This window comes from Corythoichthys intestinalis, chromosome 14 (genome assembly GCF_030265065.1).
Source record: "Corythoichthys intestinalis isolate RoL2023-P3 chromosome 14, ASM3026506v1, whole genome shotgun sequence".
Classification (NCBI taxonomy): Eukaryota; Metazoa; Chordata; class Actinopteri; order Syngnathiformes; family Syngnathidae; genus Corythoichthys; species Corythoichthys intestinalis.
The window spans coordinates 43,182,797-43,209,235 of record NC_080408.1 but is presented as its reverse complement, the minus strand read 5'-3'; the positions used below and the strand labels follow the sequence as shown (position 1 = coordinate 43,209,235).

At 39.3% G+C, this 26,439-nt stretch overlaps 1 protein-coding gene across 7 annotated transcripts in view; it reads right to left on the bottom strand.

The window, feature by feature from the left end:
- Positions 1-3,478: 3,478 nt before the first annotated feature.
- kcnn1a (potassium intermediate/small conductance calcium-activated channel, subfamily N, member 1a) overlaps positions 3,479-26,439 on the bottom strand; it is a 190,571-nt gene continuing 167,610 nt past the window's right edge. For 6 of the 7 annotated variants that reach the window (XM_057856876.1, XM_057856873.1, XM_057856874.1 and 3 more), the window contains 2 exons: positions 22,467-22,536; positions 3,487-5,546 (listed from right to left, as the gene is read on the bottom strand). In XM_057856876.1, coding sequence (XP_057712859.1) covers positions 5,241-5,546; positions 22,467-22,536 — 376 coding nt within the window. In that variant the 3' untranslated portion in view covers positions 3,487-5,240. Of the gene's footprint in view, positions 5,547-22,466; positions 22,537-26,439 lie in introns of all 7 variants that reach the window. The other variant, XM_057856872.1, reaches the window with a different exon arrangement.

The following is a 26,439-nucleotide window of genomic DNA, read 5'->3' as shown; positions in this document are numbered from 1 at the left end:
CAATTTCACATAGCAAAACAAATAAATTAGAAATAAATCAGAATAATAATATTACAGAGGTACCTCTACATACGAAGTTAATTCGTTTCAGGACCTTGATTGTAAGTCGAAATGGTCGTATGTCGAGCAGGATTTCCCCATAAGAATACATTAATAATTCCATGAATTCGTTCGACAGTCCGAAAACTTACATTAAATCCTTAATAAATACTGCTGTTACTATTGGAAATAGCAATTACAAAGCGCAACACAAAGAAATTATAAATAAAAATCGGAATAATAATAATATAATAATTCCTTTGATGATGTAATGAATCGGGTTTTATGTGGTGGATGTGTTTTGAGTACTGTACCTGAACGCACCGCGTGGCTGACGTCACAGTGAGATACGAGAGTGTGGGAGAGATTTTGTTTTCACTTTTAATGTCCTGTTGTTTTTTGCTTATACTGCGGGGGATAGAAGGCGTGTTGTGTTGCACAAGTTCTGAAATAAATGATTAAAAACCTGACGAAGCTGGAGACTTCCTTGCCGATGTTACCACAATTGTCACCTTAACTTATAACGACTGCTGAATGGAGGTCGAAGGTGAACCATTGAAATACGAGACATTTTACGGCCATATTGTCAAGCCAGTTCACGGATGCGCACATTTCCATCTACATTTCAATGGTAAGCCTAACCTTTATCCTTTTTTTCACCACCTGCACTAACATTGTTTGAACCCAGGTTGATTTTTCACAAGAAAATCCGCTGTGCGTCTGTCTTGCGGAAAAAAAAACTGCGGCGCTGTCATAAATTGTCATATATCGAGCATGTCGTCAGATGTAGAAAACAAATGGCGAGTCAAGTTTTACGTCAGATGTTGAAAAGATCGTGTGTCGAAGGGATCGTATGTTGAGGTACCACTGTATTATTTTTATGTAACAAATCGGGTTCTAATGTCGTGGTTGTGCTTTGCATTCGGTTCCTGAACCCACCATGTGACTGATGACTAGTGTTGTCAGTAACGCACTATAATCTGATTGCTTTCTTTCAGTAACGAGCAATCTAACGCGTTCATTTTTCCAAGCCAGTAATCTGATTAAAGTTGGTTTCCTCAGTGCCTGTGCGTTATTATTTTGTTGTTGCCTCATACTGTATGTAGAATGAAGAATACTGTAGTCATGTGCGAAGAGAATTTGAATAGAAAATACTGCTCTTGAGTTTGGGAGTGACATAACATCTTACGTTTTCTCATCGGAAAAAAAAACGAGTCACGTGTATTACCATGCTGTGTGCGCGCCGTCTGCCACGGCGGTCAACAGCATAGCCTGGCTACCTATCAGGATGCTAACAGTAAAAGAGCCGGAGAGATACAACAAACGGCTGCATTTGCTCACTGGAGATACCGTCATTACTTCACATATCTGTCCAGTAAAGATGACAAAAATATCTCTGTGCGTTGGAAACTCTGCGCTGGCTCAGAAAGACTGTCGACCGCTAAAAACTCGACATCCAATTCAACAAGGAAGCACTTTGAATTACAGCACAACGCGAAAAAACTCGAAACAAAGCCGACAGGTAACGAGACAGCCAGCACTTCTACAGTTTGTAACCACTAACCAGCCTCTATAATATGAGTAATTATGCACATTTTATAGTTAGAGTTTGTAATCATAGGCGTAGTTTTACATTTGTGGGACTGGGGTAAAAGCATGTTGAAGACTCTGAAACAAAAGTCAAAAGTTTGGACACACGTCATCATTTTTGTGTTTTATATCTTTTCACTACTATTGTAAATTCTCACTGAAGACATCAAAACTATGAACGAACATGTGGAATGGCAAAAAAAGTGAAATAACTGAAAACAGGTTTTGTTTTCTACATTCTTCAAAGTATCCGCTTTGAGGTGTCTCCAAACTTTTGGCCAATACTGTTCGAGTTCAATCAACTGTTCAAGTTGTTGTTGGTTGCGTTTGAAAGCTTAGGTTTAAAGAAATTCTAAATATCCATCTTGCCTCCTTTGGTGTAGTTTGGGCTAAGCAAAGCAAAGTCTCCAAGGTGCTAGTCACATGATCTGTTCGAAAAATGATTTTGACTGATTATGAAAACTTTACGTTTTAAGATTTTTGTTCATTTCATTAATTTTTGTTGTTTATTACTTTACAACTTTTATAGACAGCATTTTAACGGTTAGGTCTTTATTTCAAAGGGAAAGTTCATAATTTTTTTTACATTAGGCTTAATCTTGGAGTTAGCGGGGGTTTAATTAGTTGTTGGAGTTGATTTAAACAAATTTCGTGCAGTTTGTCAGTTATTTGTTATTATTAGGGCTCCGGAATGGCTAAGTTAGGACGAGTCAATGGTTGTTGAAATCAACTCCATCGACTAATTAAACCCCCGCTAACTCAAAGATTAAGCCTTGTGTGAAAAACTCAATTCCACGCGATGACATTTTTCTGTTATTATTATGTTGAGGCAGCAAAAGGAGAAAAATTGGTGAAAAGTAACTGGTAAGTTACTTTTAAAGTAACTTAGTTACTTAGATAATAAAGTAATCAGTAAAGTAACCAGATTACTTTTTTGAGGTGTAATCAGTAATCAGTAATTAATTTACTTTTTTAAGTAATCCGTGACAACACTGCTGATGACAGAGTGAGAGAGGTGCGGAAGAGTTTTTACTTTCTCTTTTTATGTTGTTGTTGGCGTCGGCTACGGCGGACAGTAGCCGTGTTGTGTTGCACAAGTTCTGAAATAAATTATTAAAAACCTGACGAAGCTGGCGGCTTTGCTGGTGTTACAATAATATAATTGTCACCTTAACTTATAAAGACTGGCGAACGGAGGTCGGAAGAGGACTGTCGAGATTCTCGACATAGTCCTTCAGTATTGCCCAGCCAGTTCACTGACGCGCACACCACGCTCATATTTTTCTATCATTTCCATCTTAATTTCACTGGTAAGCATCACCTTTTTCCATTTTTTTCACCACCTGCACAAACCTTCTTGGGACCCATTTTGCTTTCTCTCACAAGAAAATCCGCCGTGCGTCCGTCATGCGGGAAAACAATAAAATTGCGACATATTTTGAGCATGTCGTCATATCTCGAGTCAAATGACCAGTCAATTTTACGTCCTATGTTGAGAGGATCGAATGTCAAGGTACCACTGTATTAGTAGCGAATGGAGAATTTTTTGTTGCCATTAATCAGTGTTTTTGGGGGTGTGAATTGTGAATTGTTGGGCTAATCAAATAATAATTTATGATGTGTGAATTTTTTTTTTAACATTTTTGAGTTAAATCTGGTATTATAGATGATAGGTGGCAAAGTTTTTATGAAAAAAGGAGTAACATGTAGGATGCTTTGACTTTGTGAAGAAGAAAAAAATTAGATTCACTCAAAGAAAAAAAAGATTTTTTGAAGGATTATAAAAACAGTGCTGTGCCACTGAGCTATGAAAACAGCTTTTTTGACTGCTGATGAATAAAAACACAGATGATGGAGATTTTTCCTGTATTTCCTGCTTCCTGAAGCCCTTACATGACTGTGTGGTTGCCAGGCAACCAGCAAGCCTCCCAACACTTCACTGAGCTCAGCCAACAAATATATTTTACTACTCCTACCTATACTATCATGTTGTTGCTGTTTTGATATGTAAGTAAATTCGTTTTCTCTGAATGTTCCTGTTTTAGTGGCGCTGATGACAGTCAATGGCAGGCAGAGAATTAACTGCATGAATAATGGTAAAAGTAGGTGGTCATGTTTTTTTACTCACCCAAAATGTCTGTGTACGTCTAGTTTATTTAAAAAAAAAATTCTCCCCTGAAAATTGTAGAAGTCAATGTCGAGTACCCATCAAAATTTATTCAGCACTTTTATTCGCATCCTTTCAGAATTTTTTTGTAACCATGGTTTTCCTTCACCTCATTTTTTTTAAAACAGGGAATGCATTACAGAATCACATTTACTGCAACTCTCTAGGCGCTGTAAAAATGAGATTTCAGTGAAAAAAACAAAAAACAAAGGTGACAAACAAAAAAAATACATTCAAAAACTGGACGTAATTGGAACTCCAAATCTAAATTCAGCAAGCCATCCAAGGAACATTACGTTCATTTACATTTTCGCACAAAACCATGCAAGGGAACAAGGTGTTTTTCGCCCCCCTCTCTCAATTTAGACCATTTACACCAGCAGCCCTCAAGACATGCCATTATCTGGTGAGCACAGGGAGCTCTAATTAGTGGTGCTGAGGAAGGTACACGACATTTTTCCCACTGTTGTGTAAGGGTGTGGAGCATCGGGCTAAGAACGTGAACTCATTTCCATACGAACACACACAAAACACGCTTTTGCTTTCTCCCGTCACCTTTTTTCTCCTTCTGCGGTGTTAGTATAAAGGTAAAAGAAAAAGGTTCTCAAAACAAGGTTGCTTAATGGAGGCAATGCTATGCATCGTTTAAGACGCTTTCTTTTGATAATTGGAGAGGAATGTATCTGAAAAGGGAATGCAATGCTGTAGTCAGACTGTTAACATCGTAAAAAAGCTCTGAAATTAGTAATTAAATAACCCTCTACTATTTGTACATTCAGGCACTGAAAAATCACATGTCAATATGTAACTAAAAAAGATAGTCGCTCTCATTTTCCCTTGGTAAGAACAAGGAAGTTGAAACCTTGAAGTTGGCAATTGTGTAAATTTTTCCTACCCAGTAGTAATGCCATGGCGTCCCTCCCTTCAGTCCGCTTGTGTGGGACATTTCCTCCTCTCCCCTTTCGTGCAGTTCCCAACGCTGACTGACGGACGGACCTTAACGTCGGGTGTCCCCGACGGCTTTTACGCTAACCTACGGGAAAGAATCCATGACACGAGTTTTTGAAAGGGAAATCCAAGGTTTGGTCTCACCCTCCTCACCGGACTCTCTCGCCAGTGACCCTGCACTCAGTCCATTTTTAAGGGCTTTTACAAAAAAGCTAACTTGAACAGCCATACAATGGCTAAAACATAAACCATATCTCTACTTTATCTCGGTTTTTCAGTCGTTTTCTTTTGTTTCTTTTTTGTTTATCAGATGCACTTGGATTTTTTCTGAATTTCTTTTTTTTTTTCTCCCTCCTCTATTGGGAGTTTCTCTGATCCAGGCCTGCGCTGACACACTCAGTCACAGGGGGAGAGAAATTGGAATGAAGGGAGATGAAACTCATCATCAGATGGAACGAAGTGACGAGACGGATTTGGGAAAGGTGCTTCTCGGAGGTTATCCGCTATCGGAGGAGGTGTGCGGTGCGGTGGACGGCGAGCGCCGCCTGCGGGCGGTGGACGTCCAGGAGCGCTCGGAACGCTCCGAGCGCTCCGAGGCTAGTGATGCGGGGCGGAAGCGGTGAACGAAGCCGTCCAGGAAGTCCTGCTGCTGCTGGGTTATGGCTTGGGAGATGAGGCACGGCAACGCCTGCAGGCTGCCCGTCACCGAGTCCAGCTTGTCCTCTAATGTGCCGATTCGCTTGTCCAGCTCCTCGCTGCGTTCCTGGAGTTCTGACACCAGGTCGTACATCACATTCTGGGTCTGGGTGACACAGACGGATGCATTAATTGTTATTTATCAGAAGGCCTGTGAAATGTGTTTAGTTTAGTTCATAGTTCATCTTGGAAAATTCATTTTTCTAAAAATGAACTACAGTTGTGTTCAAAATGATTCAAACCCCACAGTGGATAAGTGTTTTTGCAAGTTTAACATTCATTTTTGATCTTGGTTATAATCACATCCAGTACAGTGGTACCTCTACATACGAAGTTAATTCGTTACTGGACATTGTTTGTAAGTCGAAATGGTCGTATGTTGAGCAGGATTTCCCATAAGAATACATTATAATTCCATTCATTCGTTCCACAGCCTGAAAACCTACACTAAATCCTTAATGAATACTGCTGGTACTATTAAAAATGGCAATTACTCATACACTAACGTTCAAAAGTTTGGGGTCTAAGTTGTAAGACCCCAAACTTTTGAACGGTAGTGTTGCAAAACACATAGATTATTACTAAAACCTGGAATAATAAAATAATGATAATAATAATTCCTGTAATAATGTAACCAATAGAGTTCTAATGTGGCGGATGTTTAATGCTGTACCTAAACGCACTGCGTGGCTGACGTGATGGTGAGATAGAGAGTGCGGTTCTATTTTACCTCCTCTTTTAATGTTGTTGCTATCAACTGGAACGGACAGTAGGCGTGTTGTGTCGCACAAGTTCTGAAATAAATCGGTTCGTGGGGACGAGGTCCTCTCACCCCCCGGCGCGGCCGCCGATTGGGGCAGACTGAGGCTTCTTTATGATTATAATTATTATAATTTTTATTATAAGTACACCTCTGCATAACATTGTGTTCTTTTTAATATTAATGAAAAAAATATAGTTTAACTTACAATACAGTATATACAAAAGACTTAAGGTGTATCACTTTGCCTAAATTACAAAAAAAAAGAACAAAACAAATCAAATTCAATCTGTAAATCACACTCAAGGTACATTTTTGACCATTTGATACTGAAAAATGAAATTTGATAAAATCAATAAATAATAATAAATCTGAATCACCATTTGACCGAAAAAAAAAAATATATATATATATACAGTGCTGCTCGAAAGTTTGTGAACCCCACAGCGATGGTCAGATTTTTTGTAAAAAAAACTAAAATAACCTTATTAAATGTTAAGTTATACCCAAATCCACAATACTGACATTCCAAATAATGGACTGAAACAAAAGAAATAGTTATATTGTCATTCTTTATTTAACAAAAGTGGTTGATTTAAGAAAAACTCAGATATCATGTGTGCAAAAGTATGTGAACCCCTTCAGTTAATAGGATATTGCGCCTCCTTTTGCAGAGATTACCTCAACCAAACGGTTTCTGTAGTGACTAATCAGCCTCTCACATCTACTTTGGGGGATTTTTGCCCATTCTTCCTTGCAGAACGCAGTCAGTTGAGAGAGGTTTGATGGGCGTCTGGCATGAACTGCTCGCTTCAGGTCCCACCACAGCATTTCAATGGGATTTAGGTCAGGACTTTGACTGGGCCAGTCCAGAACACGAATCTTCTTCTTTTTCAGCCATTCCTTGGTTGTATTGCTGGAATGCTTTGGATCATTATCATGTTGCATGATCCACCTTCTGCCAAGCTTTAACTTCAAAACAGATGGCGTCAGGTTATGTTCTAGGATTTGACAATATTCCTCAGAATTCATGATTCCCTGGACTATGTGGAGTTGTCCAGGTCCTGAGGATGAAAAGCAAGCCCAGATCTTGACATTCCCACCTCCATGCTTCACTGTTGGGAGAAGGTTCTTTTGGTGGTATGCAGTGTTGACTTTTCGCCAGACATGGCGGTTTTGGTTGTGACCAAACAGTTCAATTTTGCACCTACATCAGTTGATGAAAACTCTTTTTAATTTAGTCTCGACAACACAACTGTTAAAAAAACAAAAAAAAACTACTGAATTGATTGATTAGGAAATCAGGTTGAAATAATAGAAAATTCCAAAATGTTGAGGGGGTTCACAAACTTTTGAGCAGCACTGTATATATATATATATATATATATATATATATATATATATATATATATATATATATATATATATAATAAAATGGAACAAAAACAACAGTGTCATCGGACACAGGAACAGTTTTTATTTTTGCTATTTTGCACTGAGCAACTTGGTATGCCACCTTATATGATGCTAACAGCACTTGGTGGTTTACTGATGTAACACTGTAACACTGGGGTCTAATGTTTTTAAGTGACATCTTAATTGATTTGGCCTCCAGCTGTCCGTTGCAAACATTTTTAGACATCTTTTCTAGTCTCCCACTGTATTAAAAGTCAAAGCCAAAAGCCAAACGCTACATACGCTTAGTCATATTTCCTCGTCTTAGCTCTTCATATCTCCAGTGCTTTTTGCTGTGTGCTCTTGTGTTGTTCAAAAATACTGCGCACACTCTGAAAATGAGAGCGTCACTGCTGCCCATTGAGTGGGTGTGCAATTACACTTTGTTCTAGTACGGCTAGTACGGTAAAAAAGTATGTTCCCCAAGGTCAAATGCGCCACCCCCGGCATCGCTCTACGCCCCCCAGGGGTGGGCCGCCCCACTATTTGAGAAGTACTGATTTAGGGTAACATCGATGCATTATCTCTTAGTACTCTCCGATCCCGATCGTCATTTTAGTGCCGTATCGGTGCTGATACCTATACGGTATCGGCAAGGGCGTAGGTTTGGTCTCAATATTGGTAGGGAGGAGGCATAACCTGCATGTACACTTTAGGCTGGGGACGGGACATTCATAATGATCAATGCAAAATAAATCTGTATTGACTGATACTAACTTTTATGTATATTGGTTCAGCCTACGCCATTCAATTCAAACCTTTTTTTTTTCAAAAATTACAAAATAAACATTTTGAAAACTTCCAGGAAAAAATGAATTTTTTTTAGCAAATTTAAATTGCATTATGTGAACATCACTTAAATTATATTAACATACACAATAAACACAAGCTTGTTAATCATCTCTTAACTATCCAGGAATAAAAAAAAAAAATTGACATTTGTCTTAAGACCACTCAACATTGTCTAAATACAGAAATTAAATATAACTAAAAAAACTTCTTTGTCAGGGAATAACAAAAATATATAGAAATGGATCCGTCATTCAGCTGCTTTTGTCCACAAGCACAGCCAAACTCAACAAAAAAATGAAAGCTCTTGTGGGCTACTTTAAGACCACATAAATAAAATTAAAAGTCAAACTGGGGAGAAAAGGATAAACCTCGGTTTACTTAATTTCTCACAGTTAATTTAACATTAACAGTAAAAAATACATACAGTAGGACACTTCTCTCTAAGCAGCTTTCTACTCGAGTTTTGCGGGATAGCAAGTACACACAGTTTAATGTTATGCCTACTCTGATGCAGGTCGGATTTTCAGTAGCAAAATTAGTGGTGTGTTCCCTACTTCCACAACATTGACTTCTTTTCATATGGAAAGACAATCTAAATGACCACATAAATAAAATAAAAAGTAAAATTGGGGAGGAAGGGGTAGACCTCGGTTTACCACATTTGTCACAGTTAATAACATTGACAGTAGAAAACACATACAGGAGAACACTTCTCTCTAATCAGCTTCCTACCTGAATTTTGGAGGTTAGCAAGTTCACACAGTTTAATGTTATGCAAACTCTGATGCAGGTCGGATTTTCAGTAGCAAAATTAGTGGTGTGTTCCCCACTTCCACAACGTTGACGTCTTTTTATATGCCAAGACAATTTAAATGACCTATATTACTGAAGTCGTTATGGAACGCAAATAAGGTTGCTTAAAAGTCGGTGGGGACAATTTGAGCATCCTGAAAAGTTGGTAGTGTTTTGTCCCTACCATCCCTACGCAACCTACGCCCTTGGGTATTGGTGTAACACTATACATTAATACGTCAAAGAAAGTTTATCATGAGTTAAATCAGAATAACAGCTGCGTCTCAGGGTTCTTAAAACATAATTTTCCTTAAATTACGAGTGTAGATGAAAGATTTTTATTCTAAGTGTGACTCTGTGAGAGAAGGAAATGTTAGCTGCAAGATTGAGTGAGAAGTGAGAAGAGGAGCGTAGTTTCAGCCACTCAGCAAAGATTTTATCTATCTGCCAATTTAAGCGTCTTCTCCATTTATAGCCAAAGATGCTCTTTAATATCTCAAGTACTAGCTTCATGCTCCTCACTCACGTAATGAGAAACTTTTCGAAGTCAATGCGGGATCTGCCAATGCCAGCGCTTCCACATATGGTGAAAAAATAATTTAAAAAACATACGCTGCATGCAATTTACCGATAGGTTGTAACTCGGCACATTCGCCTACAATACAATCACAGATTTTCGGTTTTGGAATTTACATTGCATTTACAGGGTGTATCTGTGTGTCAATTACAAACAGTTGTAAATGTTTTCTGCTTCAAAGTGCAGCTCAATGATGCGGTAAAATGTAAAACCATTAACAAAAAATGACATTTTTATTCAAAATTCCGGTGAGGTGGTTCTCTGTGTTTGTGTCGAGGTTATTATAGTTAATCGGAACAAATGAAAAACAAAAAACAATGTCAGATCTAAAAATAGTAGTTAATGAGAAAGCGTTTTAAAAAAACAAACTATTATTGTAAATGCCCATCGTTCTTTTTTTTTTTTTTTTTTTTCAATTAACACTGTTAAACTTATTTTGGCCAGTTTTAAAAGAGCAGAAAGCTCATGAATGACAGTCCAAGGATTATGGGAATATTGTTGTCTCCAAGCAAGATCACTGATCACTTATTTTGTTGGGTACTAGTTACACATTACTAAATTTGAATTTTCTCATCAAACATGCAACAAAATAAATACTACAACAAATCAAATATAAACAAAGCAGATAAATACAAAACAACAAACAAACAAAAAACACTATTTACTGTATGTAGCGACGCCCAGTGGCGGTCCTAGCCTACATGGTGACCAGGGCGAAAAGACGCTTTGCCCCCACCACCAAAAAACCCCCCAAAAAAACAACAACACGAGAACCCATCGCCAAAAACCATCAACAGCTAGAAAGCACAGGAGTCGAATACTTTAATGGGCTTACATGCAGGTGTGCATTCATATACACACATTTAGTATCTGGTGAATACCATACAGACATAAGCCCCTTTCACACATGCTGAAACACCATGAAAATCCAGGGATTTAAACGGGCAGCCCTTGTATGTCAAAGCAATTTCCTGAGTCGACTGACACGGATAATTACGTGGACATTTCACAGGTCCCGTCTTAATATAATGCCCGGGAAAGTCCCGGGATGAGGCAAATGTGAAAGCAAGCGTTAAATTCCGGGGTCACAGCACGATGGCTGATGACGTAAATATCGTGGCGGGCTGATCGTCACTTCACCCTTTTTTGGCAGTAAGACGAAAAGCGGTAAACAAACATATCAACATAGCAAGCTGGAAATTGCTAAATTAAACTAAAAACATAACGAAATCAAATTGCTACTGAATCGTATAGCCGAGGAAGAGAGTCTATCGTCCATCTTTGGAAATGTGTGGTTTATTTTGTCGCTGATGTTAGGGTCCGCAACTGCGGAAACAAGGTTGTACCTCAAAGCAAAAAATAACGGAGGGAAGCGTTCAAGGGTTTATTAAATACACAAATGCACGCGATTGCTGAAAACGGGGGAAAACACAATGTGTCCGTGACAGTAGGTCGACAGGGATCAATAAAATACTAACCTAAGCGGTAGGCAGAGAGCCTATAGGACAACAAAACACAGACAGCGGGATTCTTCCTTCCACCCTTCTCTTGGATTGCCTGGGCTTAAATACAGTCTTGATGAGCTTGAACTGGCTGCAGTTACGATGTCGGGAACGCTCCCACAGGAACAAAACACGATTTGACCAACATTGTGACAGTCGATGCTGACCAAATATTACGTCATGTCCGGGTTATAAAATCGCGCTATCAGACCTCTCCGCACAAAGAGTGCCAGTGGGTAACACGGGACAAGGCTGTGAAAGTGTCCAACCCGTGTCATTCTCAGGACATTTCTACAAGCACAAAAAGCAATGACGCGAGAAAATCCCGCTTTACTTTACATGGGAATTTCCCTGGATACTGTATGTGTGTGAAATGGGCTATATCGTCAACATTCGCAGACCTCTTAATGTTTTTCCCTTATCAAACATTAAACCAAATAATTTTAACGCTACACCAACTACAGTGAACATTTGCACACTATCTACCTTCAAACCACCACATTCACTGCTCACATTAATTATTTTGATATGATGCTAACAGTCGTAGCTGATAAAAATAAGGTAACGACGGAAAATGGACACAAAAAGATATTTAACGCATTTCCTCCACCTAGCATTGTAAGGAATGTTCGGAATTGTTGTGCAGCACCTGTAATTCACATTACAAGGCATACTCATATCGTCATTGACTCCTGCACTCCAGGTCTTTCTCAAAAAATTGGCATATTGTGATAAAGTTCATTATTTTCTGTTAACATAACATGTAAACATTAGACTGTCATATATTTTTCTATATTCATTACACACAACTGAAGTAGGTGAAGCCTTTTATTGTTTTAATATTGATGATTTGGGCAAAAAAGTCAAGAAAAAAAAAAAATCCCTATCTCAAAAAATTAGAATATCATCAAAAGGTACTCTAAAGAACTCGAAACCCCTGCGAAAGATTTCTGAGGCTTTTTAAAAACTCCCAGCCTGGTTCAGTACTCAAAACCCCAATCATGGGCAAGACTGCCGACCTGACTGCTGTCCAGAAGGCCATCATTGACACCCTCAAGCAAGAGGCTAAGACACAGAAAGAAATTTCTGAGCAAATAGGCTGTTCCCAGAGTGCTGTATCAAGGCACCTCAGTGGGAAGGAAAAAGTGTGGCAGGAAATGCTGCGCAACCAGTGGAGGTGACCGCACCCTGACAAAGATTGTGGAGAAGGGCCGATTGCAGACCTTGTGGGACCTGCACAAACAGTGGACTGAGTCTGGAGTACATCATCAGTGCACAGGCGTGTGCTGGAAATGGGCTACAGGTGCCGCAATCCCCAGGTCAAGCCACTTTTGAACCTGAAACAGTGGCAGAAGCGCCTGAACTGTTGCCTGGTATACCAGACTCACCGCTGTTCCAGCGATTGAGTCGGGTGACCGTCAGGCGGATCAAATTCTGAGGGCGGAGCAAGCCCCAGCAAACAGACAACGGAGTGGACCAATCAGCGACGGGCAGACGTGACGTTGTTAAAGCGACAAGTTTATACAACATGGCTAGCACGAGCCATGTTGACTGTTGTCAATGACTTGTGTCGATGTGGTTTTGGTCATTTAAAACTGGTTTTACCGCGGATTGGAACATATTCTCGGCTCTCCCGTTCACCATCTGTGTTGTTGTAGAGACGACTTTCGGCGCGCAAGAGTGACGTTACTCGTTAAGAACACGTCACGCAAATAAACGAATCTGATTGGATGGTATATTTTGTACTTGCTCGAGAGGCCGTTAATGGGCTGGGTCCCAGACTATTTTTCACAGTGTTTGAAAAATACAGGGAGAATAGTCTGGCGGTGCCAGGCAACCTGACCTGGGCTACAGAGAAGCAGCACTGGACTGTTGCTCAGTGGTCCAAAGTACTTTTTTCAGATGAAAGCAAATTTTGCATGTCATTCGGAAATCAAGGTGCCAGAGTTTGGAGGAAGACTGGGGAGAAAGGAAATGCCAAGTCAGTGATGGTCTGGGGTGCCATGTCAGCTGCTGGTTTTGGTCTACTGTGTTTTATCAAGGGCAGGGTCAATGCAGGTAGCTATCAGGAGATTTTAGAGCACTTCATGCTTCCATCTGCTGAAAAGCTTTATGGAGATGAAGATTTCATTTTTCACCACGACCTGGCACCTGCTCACAGTGCCAAAATCACTGGTAAATGGTTTACTGACCATGGCATTACTGTGCTCAATTGGCCTGCCAACTCTCCTGACCTGAACCCCATAGAGAATCTCTGGGATATTGTGAAGAGGAAATTGAGAGACACCAGACCCAACACTGCGGATGAGCTTAAGGCCGCTATCGAAGCATCCTGGGCCTCCATAACACCTCAGCAGTGCCACAGGCTGATTGCCTCCATGCCACGCCGCATTGAAGCAATCATTTCTGCAAAAGGATTCCTGACCAAGTATTGAGTGCATAGCTGATATAATTAATTGAAGGTTGACTTTTTTTGTATTAAAAAACACTTATTTGTATTGGTCGGATGAAATATGCAAATTTTTTTAGATAGAGATTTTTGTTTTTTCTTGACTTTTTTTGCCAAAATCATCTATATTAAAACAATAAAAGGCTTAAACTACATCGGTTGTGTGTAATGTATCTAAAATATATGAAAGTCTAATGTTTATCAGTACATTACAGACAATAATGAACTTTATCACAATATGCTATTTATATATTATATTTTTTTAGAAGGCACCTTTACTAGGAGCTGACGTATGAACTGGAAAAGAACCGTAAATAACGTAATTTTCAAACTATAAGCCGATACTTTTTCCCTTCCTTTTGAATCCCGTGGGTTGTAGTCCACTGCGGCTTATTTGTTGATTTATTTGGGTTAATAGGTAACATTCTATTTGACAGCACCATCATAAGACTGCCACAAACTGCATTTATGTCCAGCTCGGATCTTTTACATCCATTCAAAAGTGAGATAATTTGCCGGATGACACTAAATGACATCTACCATAACCATTCATTAATGTACATGACGGTGTCATGTCATAATTATGACAGTTTTATGATGCCGCTGTCAAATAAAGTGTTACCAGTTACTATCTTTCGGTGTAAATATCCCATAATACAGTAAGGACAGCTGCAGCTTATAGTCCGGTGCGGTTTATCTATGAACAAATGTCGTTTTTGTGTCAAATTTGGTGGGTGGCGGCTTGCACTTGCAGGTGCACTTTATATTCCGAAAATATGGTAAACGCAGGAGCGCGGCTCTAAATAAAAAGTAGATGAATTAAACGGCTAAATTATTTGAAGAGTTCTTAACTGAAATAACACATATGGCGGAAAACACTTAGGTGACTTGAAGTTCCGCTCTGAGACCCCGAATTTGGCCAAATTTCAAAATTGTCTAATATGCATGTGTGATACATCATTGGAAAGCCTAAAATCTCAATTTTCTGGGAGAATATAAATTTTGAACAGGAGGGCATTTTTAAATTTGTTTTATTTTTTTAAACAACAAAACCCTAACTGGAGGCCAGAGCAAACGAGAGCAGAATTAAAGACGCCACGATTTTAACGAGATATTATCGCGTACTTACCTTGTTTCGATCCAAAAACTCCAAATAGCATGTCATCGAGTGTCAAGACACAGATGTGAATGGCCACAGCTGGAATTTTTCGGGATTTTATGGGTGAAACATGGTGATATAACAAGGGTCGCGATGCAGAAATTGCAAATGTCAAGGAGTAATTGAGATTTTCATTTTCATATATTTACCCTTTTAAACGTTTTTTTTTTTCAATGTTTCTTTGTTTGGATTGATTATTTATCATCTAAAATATCAGGGAAAATGCGACAGTAACGAAAAAAAAACAATTAAGTGATAGTTATGAGGTAGATATCCCTGACTTTTTTACAGACGACATTTTTTTCATTGTGACGTAATTTGTTTAAAACTTTAAAATATGCGAGTGAATAATTTTTTAAAGTGTTTTTTTTTCTAAACTAAATATCAGATCAATTAATGATTCTAAGCTAAAAATGACAGACATTTTGAATCATAAATATAATTACTTACCTTCTTTTTATGGCTAGGTTGAAACAAAAGCGGTTGCGCGACGTCTGTAAACGTGGGTTTCCAGAATAAAACGGACAAATAAAAATAGTTCGGAGGCTTAGTGCACCATGAATCTGCTATGCAGCATACAGACATAATGTTCTATCAAATACAACAGTTCTTTTAGCTTAAAATGCAACAGGTTATTTTTACAGAGGGGTGCAAGAGCAGTAACTGCTTTTTCAGTCTCGTCTGTGTTTTCCACCATATACATTATACAACTAGTTCAAATATTCAAGTGAAAAAAAAAAAAAAAAAAAAAAGATTTGCAAATTAATTTTAGAATCCAATCTAATTCCCACCTCCACCTCCTTCCCCATTGTGGTGTTACGTGCAGACACTAACCGCGGTCTGCAGGAGTGTCATTGCAATGCTATGCGCGCCAATTATAATAGTAGACAATCACTCGCGTGCACCTCGCTTCCGTGCGCCCCTAGCAATTTGCCGCCCTGGGCGACCGCCCAACCAGCCCGTGCCAGGAACCGCCACTGGCGACACCTTTAGATAAATCGGGACAACCACTCATGTTCCTTACGCGCTATTTGTAATGTCGTTTAACAAGGTGGTGTCCCCTAGTGTATACAGTAATTGACGAACACACTTTCCTTAACTAGAATCTACCCTGCCTCCCTCCTCATTCCCCCGTCAACCGTGACAAAAATAGCGAATTGAGCGTTCAACTGGAAGTTTGACAGGTACCTCCAGCCCTCAAGCGCACAATTCGCTCATTTTATTTTAAATAAGTCGATTTACGCCACAGTGGCTTCAAAAAGAGACAGCACAGACCACACAGAGAGAGATGAGCGGAGGGGCCAGTAAACACGCATTAAAAGAGGTGGCCTTGTGACCTTTTAAAACACACACTGGAGTAGAAATGCCAACCACATCAAATGAGGCCGCAGGGTGGCACCTCCCTTTGAACCGTGTCGCCGTTCTGCATGTCTGCGGCAGGACGAGGGCTGCCGAGGCATGATGGGTTCCTGCTCTAACCCTGCCATGCGCCTTCCGGGATCACTTTGCCTTCTCTTTGCTTCTTAACGCAGAGATCACACCCTCTTACCTTGCAGATTGAAATGTACCCAGTCAGGTTAGATACTGTTGCCATTGTTGGTTAGACGGAAACTATGTGCGCAAATCCTATTTAACGCCTATATCTGATGTGGTCTATTTACATGGACACACAAGTGATCCATATTTGACCTACACAATCTTTCAATTTTGTTGCTACGTACGTATTCTTTTTGTACAAGTGGCTCAATCCTGTATGGTCTTACTGGTACTTGTATTTCCATTACTGACTTGCTCATCACGATTTAGGCCAGTGCTTCTCAATTATTTTCTGTCATGCCCTCCCAGGAAGATGTAAACGTTTCGCGCGCCCCCAACTCTCTGCCGCCACTGTAAATCTACTGTAGTATCATTTGTATATAAAATTCTTATTATTATAAGTACCGTATTTTTCGGACTATAACTCGCATTTTTTTTCATAGTTGGCTGGGGGTGCGACTTATACTCTGTAGCGACTTATGTGTGAAATTATTAACACATTATTATATCATTTCACATGTTATTTTGGTGTTTTGGAGTGACACTGATGGTTTGGTAAACTTGTTAGCATGTTCTTTATGCTATAGTTATCTGAATAACTCTTAATAGCTATGTTACGTTAACATACCGGCCACGTTCGCCTTTCATTATTCATGCATCATGTTACATTATCATACTGTACACTTATTCAGCATGTTGTTCTCTATTGTCTTTTTATTTTAAATTGCCTTTCAAGATGACATATCTGTTCTATGTGTTGGATTTTATCAAGTAAATTTCCCCCCCAAATTTGACTAATACTCCAGTGCGACTTAAAGCTGTAATGTGAAGTAAGGTTGGCCAACCATGTTTTTGAATAATATCAATGGCTAAACAGTTATAAGCATATTTTCATTATTTTTTTTAACGCAACCCTTCCAGATTCTTTGTTTAACCCATAGCAACGACCTTGACAACGAAAATGCTTTTCTTCGGCAGTCTTCAGAAATCTTCGGAAATTACGTCACAGCGGGAAGTGCGAGGGAAGTCCGCCATAGAACAGTATTGTTTGTTGCATTGCTTCTCGGTAAGATGCCACGGCGGTGTGTGGCGATGTTATGTTCTCACTCAAACGATAAGTTGTATGAGTGGCCAAAGGATAGCAGGGCACGTAAATGGACATCATTCGTTCGCATGAAGCGAATGAATTTCATGCCATCATCGAGTAGTGTTCTCTGCTGCAAACACTTGCTTAACCGGTCTGCTTATGATCAAGGATTTGCCAAAACGTAAGTGTGATTTTTGGATCGATGACTGATGACTTTGTCAAAGCAGAGCTGCCAACTGTTGTGGAATGAACAGTATAAGCTAGCGACGTTAGCCTAAAGTTAACTCGTGGCAATCCCCGATCATAGTTGTTGTTGCGTTCGCTAGGTTAAGCGTGTTTAAATTGTGCGTCATCTACGATCTTGTCCGAAAGGGTTAATCCACTGTCAATCGGGAAAGGGGTGTGGATGTGCACATAAGGTAGATGGCGAGATAGTGTAAAGCGCTTTGAGCGCCTTGAAAGGTGGAAAAGCGCTATATAAGTATAACACCGTTTACCATTTACCATAAGTGGGTCGGCGTCGCGGTAATTCACGGTCACGTTGCAGTAAGAGACACACACCGCCGGTGAGTTTGTGCACATTTATTTGTATTTGTATTATGTATTTCCACCTTCATGCTTCAAGCATTGCATTGCATTTGTACGGTTCGCCGTTTCTTTCACGGTGATCGCTTGATAGCCTTCTAGTTTGTGTTTCGCCGCTTCGCGAGAGCCGCTGACAGGTGACAAGTGTTGCTTTTAATGTCTGCTGGCAGCGAATCAGCGAGCGCGCAGGTCACGCAGTGAATCATGGGAAATGTAGTCTCGGGACAACACTGAAGTGGTGCTTTGTAATCTGTTCGCTTGTGTGAAAAAACTACATTTCCTCACGCCATTAGACGCCACTTTGTTTTCTTATTGTTGCCACAATAAAGTGGAGAAAGCCATCGACGACTGTGATATAGTGCAGGGGTCCCCAACCTTTTTTGCACCACGGACCGGTGTTATTTGGGTCTTTTTTTCACGGACCGGTGTTCTGACAAATGTTGCAACCCATCAAAAATTGCAACGATGCGGTTCTGCGCATGCGCGTAACGGTAAACATAGCCGCAAATGCAGCGATTCCAAAGTAAACAATACAAACCTTCTTGAAAGAAAGGAATATTAACTTACATTTGATCATGGAAGGACTTGTAGAAAAGTTCTCCACAGATACATCCTGCCATGTTAGCTGCACACAACTGCACACCGCTCTCAACTTCGCTTTCGACTTCGCCTTGTCGTTAAGCATTAAGAAGCCCACTTCACAAAGATACGATGTTGGAAATTGTAGCAAGGTGCTCTCGTAGCGATGTCAGGATATTCCGGAATAACTTCAATCCAGAACTTCTGTAGAGTTGTTGTCTCAAATGTACGTTTAATAAGGTCGCCGACTCGCCGTCATTTGCGATTTCTACAAGTTGATCCTCCTGCTGCACAGACATGCTTGAATCACTCAGTTTATTCACAAACGGGTCACAAATCCACTCCTTCGCAGTTCGTGGGTCTTCGAGGTTGTAGGCTCGTCAGGTGCCGTTTTCGCAGTAAAAATATCTCCAAAGACGTCTGTTTTCCAGTCATCTTCGCTCGTGTGGGGGCTAATTATTTCCAGGAACAAATGTGCTGCGCCCGCGGCCTAGTAGTACGTTATTATCAGGGGTGCACATAAGTGGTCCGAATGCGCGCATGCGTACTGGACGTAGACAAACGCGCTGGCCCTCAACGGCTTCCATACGCTTTTGCGTACCGATGGCTGACCACTGTATTTGCGGCGGACACGAGAAAATAACTTCTCAAAATGTCGAAGAGGCAGGCCACACTGAGTAATTACTTCCGTGTTCCCCCACCCCCGTCAAAAGACAGACAGACAGACAGACAACAGAGACGTCACCGGAGCTACCGAAAAAAAGGACTTTTGCTGAAAAGTGGCTACAGGAGGTACCATGGCTAAAAGCAAATGATGCTCGCACGGAAATGCGGGACAAAATGTGCCGTGAGAATCCCAATGTCGCCGATAAGAGCAGCGCATTTTATGTAGGGTCAAAGAATTTCAGCCATCCAAACTTTGAAAAGCACGAAAAAAACAGAGCATGTGGCAATTAAGCAAACTATCGATGTCAAACAGGACCCCACTCACCCTATGGACAAGTGGCGGAATAGGGCGGAATAAAGGTAATGAACAGCGACATGCACTGACAAATGTGTTTTTGCTCGCATTTTACAAAGCTAAACATGCACGTTCAATGAGGTCTTATGAGGAGGACATCCCACTTTTAAAAAGGCTTGGAGTTAATGTGGGAGCGCATAATGCCCTTTATTTTGAATTGGTGCTTTTTATTTCTTTAAATTTCACTTCAAAGTAATGGCATATTGTTGTGCCAGTTGATGTTAATCAAACATTAATTGTTAATATAATTAATTAAAGTTAATTGGCTCTAAATAAAGCTTGTCATAAATTTATCGCATCAGGCGGGTCGGCTCCAGGTCCTCCTCTGAGAACCTGGGCAAAAAATTATGTGCACCCCTGGTTATTATCGAGGACAAGCGCACATAGATATATTATATACATGAACAAGATGTACTGCTAGCGGTCCAATCAATGGATTTCTATGACGACATTCTAACCTATCCCGTAGTATTATATCTAGAGTAGACAGGGATATTGGTGTGTTAAGCAGGGGCACAGGGTTAATTCGGCCAGAATACGGTCGTTATTAAATTATTATTTCTGTGCGGCCCGGTAGCAAATGCGCCTTGGACCGGTAGATGGGGACCCCTGATATAGTGGATATTATTTAGTTGTAATACGGGAGTTCACCAGTAGAGGTTACGCATGTCATTTAGATGTGTTATTGTTTGTGCCTTACTCCTTGACTAAAAGAAAAGTTGTTCAGTCACTTGGCAAGACGTTGAGTAAAGTTGTAAAAGCCAATAAAGGTGTCGTGTGGGTCACTCGGTCAAGATATAACAACGACTCATCTCCTTCTTTCCCCCCAACGTTTTTATATTATTATTTTATATGCATGAGAGCTGCCGGATCTGCCAAAAGGAACATGAAGTCTGATTATTATTTTTTTTAACAATGTCATCAGATAGACAAAAACATAAAATTATGTGCAAATGCCTGCATCTTCAAATCATGAAAATAATAACAGCCTATATCTTACCAACGTTGTAATCTCGAAGGGTCTTGTATCCATTCCATGTCAGGTAGTCTAGGCACATTGTTTGCATCCTGATTAGCGTACCATCTGAGTGGGATAAGTGCGACTTCCCACCTTCCGCTAATGCAGCATGAGCATGAGTGTCTGAAGCACTCCTCTCTATTGTGGTCGCATTACGCATGTAAAAAAAAAAATTGTCCCACAAAAATAAATGAATCACGGCAGTTTGGTGTGACATTGCTTTAGCCGCATGGGTATTTTGAACAACGATCTGCATTTTGAATTTATTTGACTGTTCGATGATATCTGTCAATATATTGGCATGCTAAGATGGGACCATTGACTCGCGCTAGCTTGTCCACTACGGAGCCCTGAAATTAAAAAATAAGTAACGAACTGCACGGAATTTGTTGAAATCAACTCCACCAACTAATTTAACCCCCGCTAACTCAAAGATTATGCCTAATGTCAAAAATTCTGAACTTCCACTTTAAGCATTGAATTAGATCATTTTAAATTTAGCAGGACAGATTTAATTCTAGTATATTTTGTAATAAAAATACATTGCTGATAAATATAGTTTTTCCATGTGCTTATAGAACTCAAATATGTGCCTAATTAATTCAGTTTTGAGTAAAATTACTGTATTATAGTTTAGGGTGACCATATTTTGATTTCCAAATAAGAGGACACTCAGGCCGGCCTCGAGATACTTAAATTTTACTCTAAGTTCACTCAAAGATGCCTACATAACTCTAATATATTTAAACCGTGCCTCCTCCTTCTCGACAGAAAAATTCAGTTTATTAAGAAAAAAAACCCCCGAATTAAATAATGATTAAAAAATGATATCATGCAGACCCATGGAAATGTAGTCCAATCGATACACACGGTAGGCTATGTGCCAACTAAACATTTTTATAAATTACTATCAGGACAATTGTCGTTGACAAATTGTTATTCCCACTCACTCAATTGTTATTCTCATTCAGTGTCCTAGATTGCACGCAAACAATAATTGAAATAAACTGACAAACTATTACATCTGCATTTTTTCAAACGCAGAAGTTCAAAACTACATTTCCCACCATGCCGAGTGCGGCTTAGCTCACTGATAGCTACCCAATTAGCGAGCATCGGGAGCCGAGGCAAAATCAAAGTTTGCTGTAAAAGTTTACAATCGTCGGCAGCGCAACGATGTGACATCAAACAGGATTTTACAGATGACGTCAGTACAATGCTCCGACAGAAGTCAACAGCTGCCATTATATACGTATTTATCGTTAAAAAATTAACAACTGGGCAGGCGCTCTGGGAACACGTCACAGGCAACTAACTGCCTGATCTCTTACAAAACCGTCAACCCAGTAGATGGGGGTACTGCCGTATGATACAAGGGGTAAACTGCCAACAAAAACATGAAGAAGAACTACTCCGTCCTTTTAGGCGGCGCTGCCACCCAGCGGCCGGAGGGATTCTCTTCAAACTGGTCCGTGAAAAATAAAAACCATTTTCATGAATTTATAAAACCCGGCTGGATGACGGGGACACAACGTGAAACGAGGACTTGTCCAGGCAAAAGAGGACATTTGTTCACCCTATTACAGTTATAACAAAAACAAAAACACTTTTTAAATACAAAAAAAAAAAATTAAAGGGTGACTGTTATTGGCCGGCTGGCCCTACCAATGAGATGTCCCTTTTTTATTTTTTTCAGGGAGTTGGCAACCCTTACCTTCGCCAGGTCCACCAAGGTGTTGGCTTGATCATTGAGCTTCCTCTGCTCCATCTTCACACTGCGCAGTCTGGATGACGTAGTAGGATAGTAGTAGTAGTAGTATCAACGTAGTAGTTGAGATGGGAGGGAAAGAGGTGAAAAAAGCCAAAAAGAGTGGAAGGTAGCAGGTTGTTTGGGATTGTGAAAGGGCAAAAGAAAAAAAAAAAAAAGGAGGGACAACACATTTTGTTATCAGCAGCGTTTACTCACTTGTGGAATACAGTCGAAATTAAAAAATGTCACTGCGCATGCATCATAATTACAGGCTTTGAACTTAATATTCATACATACATATATACTAAATGAATATATATGTATAGAAATCCAAGCATCTCCTGGTCTTTCTCAATTCAAACCAAATCATGCAAAAAGAAGGAAGCATATTACATTCGGCTTTTATTGCATAGTTTTCTAGTCCAACGAGATGATGTAGCGTTTGCTTATGTCAGTGAAAGGAGCGTGGCAAAGGAAGGTTGAGTACATTACTATCACTGTTGTTCCATTCTAATAGCTGCAGGAAGTGTTAGCCAAACTTGCCAACTAAGCATCAGATAACTCTTGCAGCTACTGTGGCTAATGTAATGAATTCAATAAAGTGTGACTCATTTCCCTCACTTGCAAACGAGAAAGTAATGCTATTGTGAAATGAAAATTACATTTCAGCTAATATGAACACACAAATCAACAAAACGTTTTACGCTGGACATGTTACTGTTAACGCTAAGTGCTAGACGTTAGCGCGTAGATTAAACCTAAAGCTTTGATTTGTTATTAGACTTGAATGTATTTGTCAGCATAAATGCAATATGCTTCCATTCTGGCGCACCCTTTAAATCCGTTTGAAATCAAAACATTCTCATCAGTCGTCACCCAAAAACAAGGTATTCAAAAAACGACGGCATGCCCATTGTCAATGCTACATCGAGTCCAGTGCCAGGATTCAAATCAAATCAAAACATTTTTTGTTCTGCAGGCGTGCAGTGGCTGTGAGTGGCGCGTACACAATGAAATATGTGTGTATTTGTACACGATGTGTTTTATGTGAATGCCACAGATGAGGCCTGAAATGAGATGTCAAATGTCATTGCTTTGCCTACATTACTTTACATACAGGACTTGTGTTGTGATACACAAGTTGTTGTCGCTGCTGGAGTACCTGACAACATCGTTGTCCCTGACTTGAATAATGTGTCATTGTTGGCAGTGGGGCTATTTGGCCATCACCTGGATGTGTGAGGGGAGGAATTTGCCTGTTCAGCAAATTGCCAGACAAGATGGGATTGAGTGGCATTTATTCATGTGCAAATCACTTCACGAGAGCTGCAAGTGAATGCTCAAATGGGTTTCTGCTTTGGCACTGTGAGGACAAAAATATAGGGACACCTGACCATTTCACTAGCAAGAAGTCAAAATATAGAGATGGACTTTTAACGAGAGAGTGACTGTGGGATATCATTTTACCCACATCCAATACCAAAAAATTATAAGCGGAATAGAAGCAGATTTTTTTTTTTCAAACTGGTCCATCAGTGTGTTTGTGTAAATGAATGCGTAGCACAAAATAAGGTTTGGGACACTGTACCGCGAAAAAAAAAACCTCCACAACAACAAAAACAAACAAATTAACATTAGCGCTACGTAATAGTACAATTTTTTTCTTGTAGTAACAGTTCGACATTTTTTCACGTGTAACAGTATGACTTTTTTCTCGTAGTAACAGTTGGACTTTTTTCTCGTAGTAATAGTATGACATTTCTCTCGTACTATTACAACGAGAATAAAAGTCGTATTATTTCATTGGGCTAATGTAGCTGAATAAAAACTCCTACTTACTTTACGTAGCACTTCGCCTCTGTTAAAATCCAAAGTATTGAAAGAATCTTGTGTTTTAGAATCAGTTTTACGAATAAGCAAAAGGAAATCCGGAAGCACTTTGTTATAACTATCCGGTATAACTAGTTAGTACATCATTATTAAACTGTTAAAAAATGATTTATTGTTGACTTGTTAAGTGTTTGTTAACAGTTTACTGTGGTGTATGGACGTTCAATGCCCCTCATAAATTCAGTTTATCCTGTGTTTTTAGCAAAAAAGGTGTCACAAACTCATTGGTTTGTACTAATATTGTTCTGCCATGTGATGGCTTAGTATGTGTGTTTCTATGCATTAAACAAAATGTTCAACATTTCATCTTTTGTGGGTTTTTTTTTGGTGAAGAACAGCACACAGAAAGGCCTATATTTCAATATCACATCAAATTTTTGTACCTTGAACTTGTTCAAACTAATTACTGTTCTTTAAAGTTTAGTAGATGGTCGGCTAACTTTGAACAACTGATCCATAAAGTACAGAGTGTGAGCTAATATATTAAGTATAGTTATAAGCGTATGTATGTTAGACGTTAGCACTTATTCCTCATTCACTAACAATTAAGAAATGAGTAGTTGCAACTAGAATAACGTCCTAATAACATGAGTAAACTATCAATTGATACTTAATAGGTCATTATTCACTACGCTACCAATAGCTTGTGCATGGTATATTACTAATTTATAAGGTGTGGGTATAAATCATTGACATACAGTTTACAAGTCATTTATTACTCATTAACCATCAGTTTATTTAGGACATATTAACTGTCTATAAGGCATGATTATAAATGCTTAACAAACTGTTAACTGTTAACAAACACTTCACAAATCAACAATAAATCATTTACTAACAGTTTACTAACGATCCATTAACTCGTTATTACGGATAGTTATTATAAAGTGTAAGTGCAAATCCTGCATATTTTGGCTCATCTACATCAAATCCTTATCAATAGAATGATTTATAGGCTACCAACACTTCGTCATAGCTCCCAGCTACGTGGGAGCTTTACGACGTTAAGTGACGTAATAGCGAGTTGGAATTATATTGTGCTTTTCCTGAGCCTATATTTTAGAATCTGCTTCATAGATAAGGAAATCCTTTATCATTTAGCTCATCTACATTCAATTATAATCAATAGATGGCTTTATATTGATGCTTCCTCATAGCTCCCAGATAAGGTACATATACGTAAACTGTGTAGCAGTTCACCCTATGTAATAATACGACTATTTTCTCATAGTACCAGTACAACTTTAATCTCGTAGTACTTTATTTGGCCATAATCCTCCGTCGTACAAATCAGTCATGTAATCAATACCTGAAAAGTCAAGCACAAAACCCTGTAAACTCTAACTCTTTTAGTGTTATTGACGATGAAGGACATCCAATCATGTGGCTCTTTTCATCCTTGAGTTGTGCATTAAAATTAGTTTGTTACTAGTAATATCCATTTTCAACTTCCAGTTCAAAATGGATAGAACGTTTATGGCTCATCAATGGCAGCCAATGAGTTATCATGTTTAATGAGGAATTAAAAAAAAAAAAAAAAAAAAAAAAAAAGCTTCAGATTCTCATTTTGAACCTTCATACTAGATATTGCTTTGTTTGAAAAAAAAAAAAACAACAACCCAACAACAACATATTTTTTGAGATGGGGAGCATAGAAAGGCCCAAAATAAATCATAGTCCTGCCAAATTTAAATTTGAGTCAAAATTAGTCAACTTTTTTCGTAGTCTTTATAATGGCATTGCTGGTTGTTCTGTATTGGTAAAAATGTCATTGGCATAAACAACTTTTTGAATAGAACAATCCGCTAATATGTGTTAAATAAATAGTGGGCGTGCACAATGATTCTGTTGATGCAGGTTAATATAGCCTTAAGGAACAGCTATATTAATCATGGGCAAACATAGTACATGACGTTGGAGATGAGTATGAACCGCTAGCAAACAAAGCTCAAGCTCATTCTCTGCATTCTTGTTTTTTCCCCCCTCACACGCCACCAGTATTGGCACCAGTGGCAAAACGTGAACACTCATTTTTTTGTTCGATATA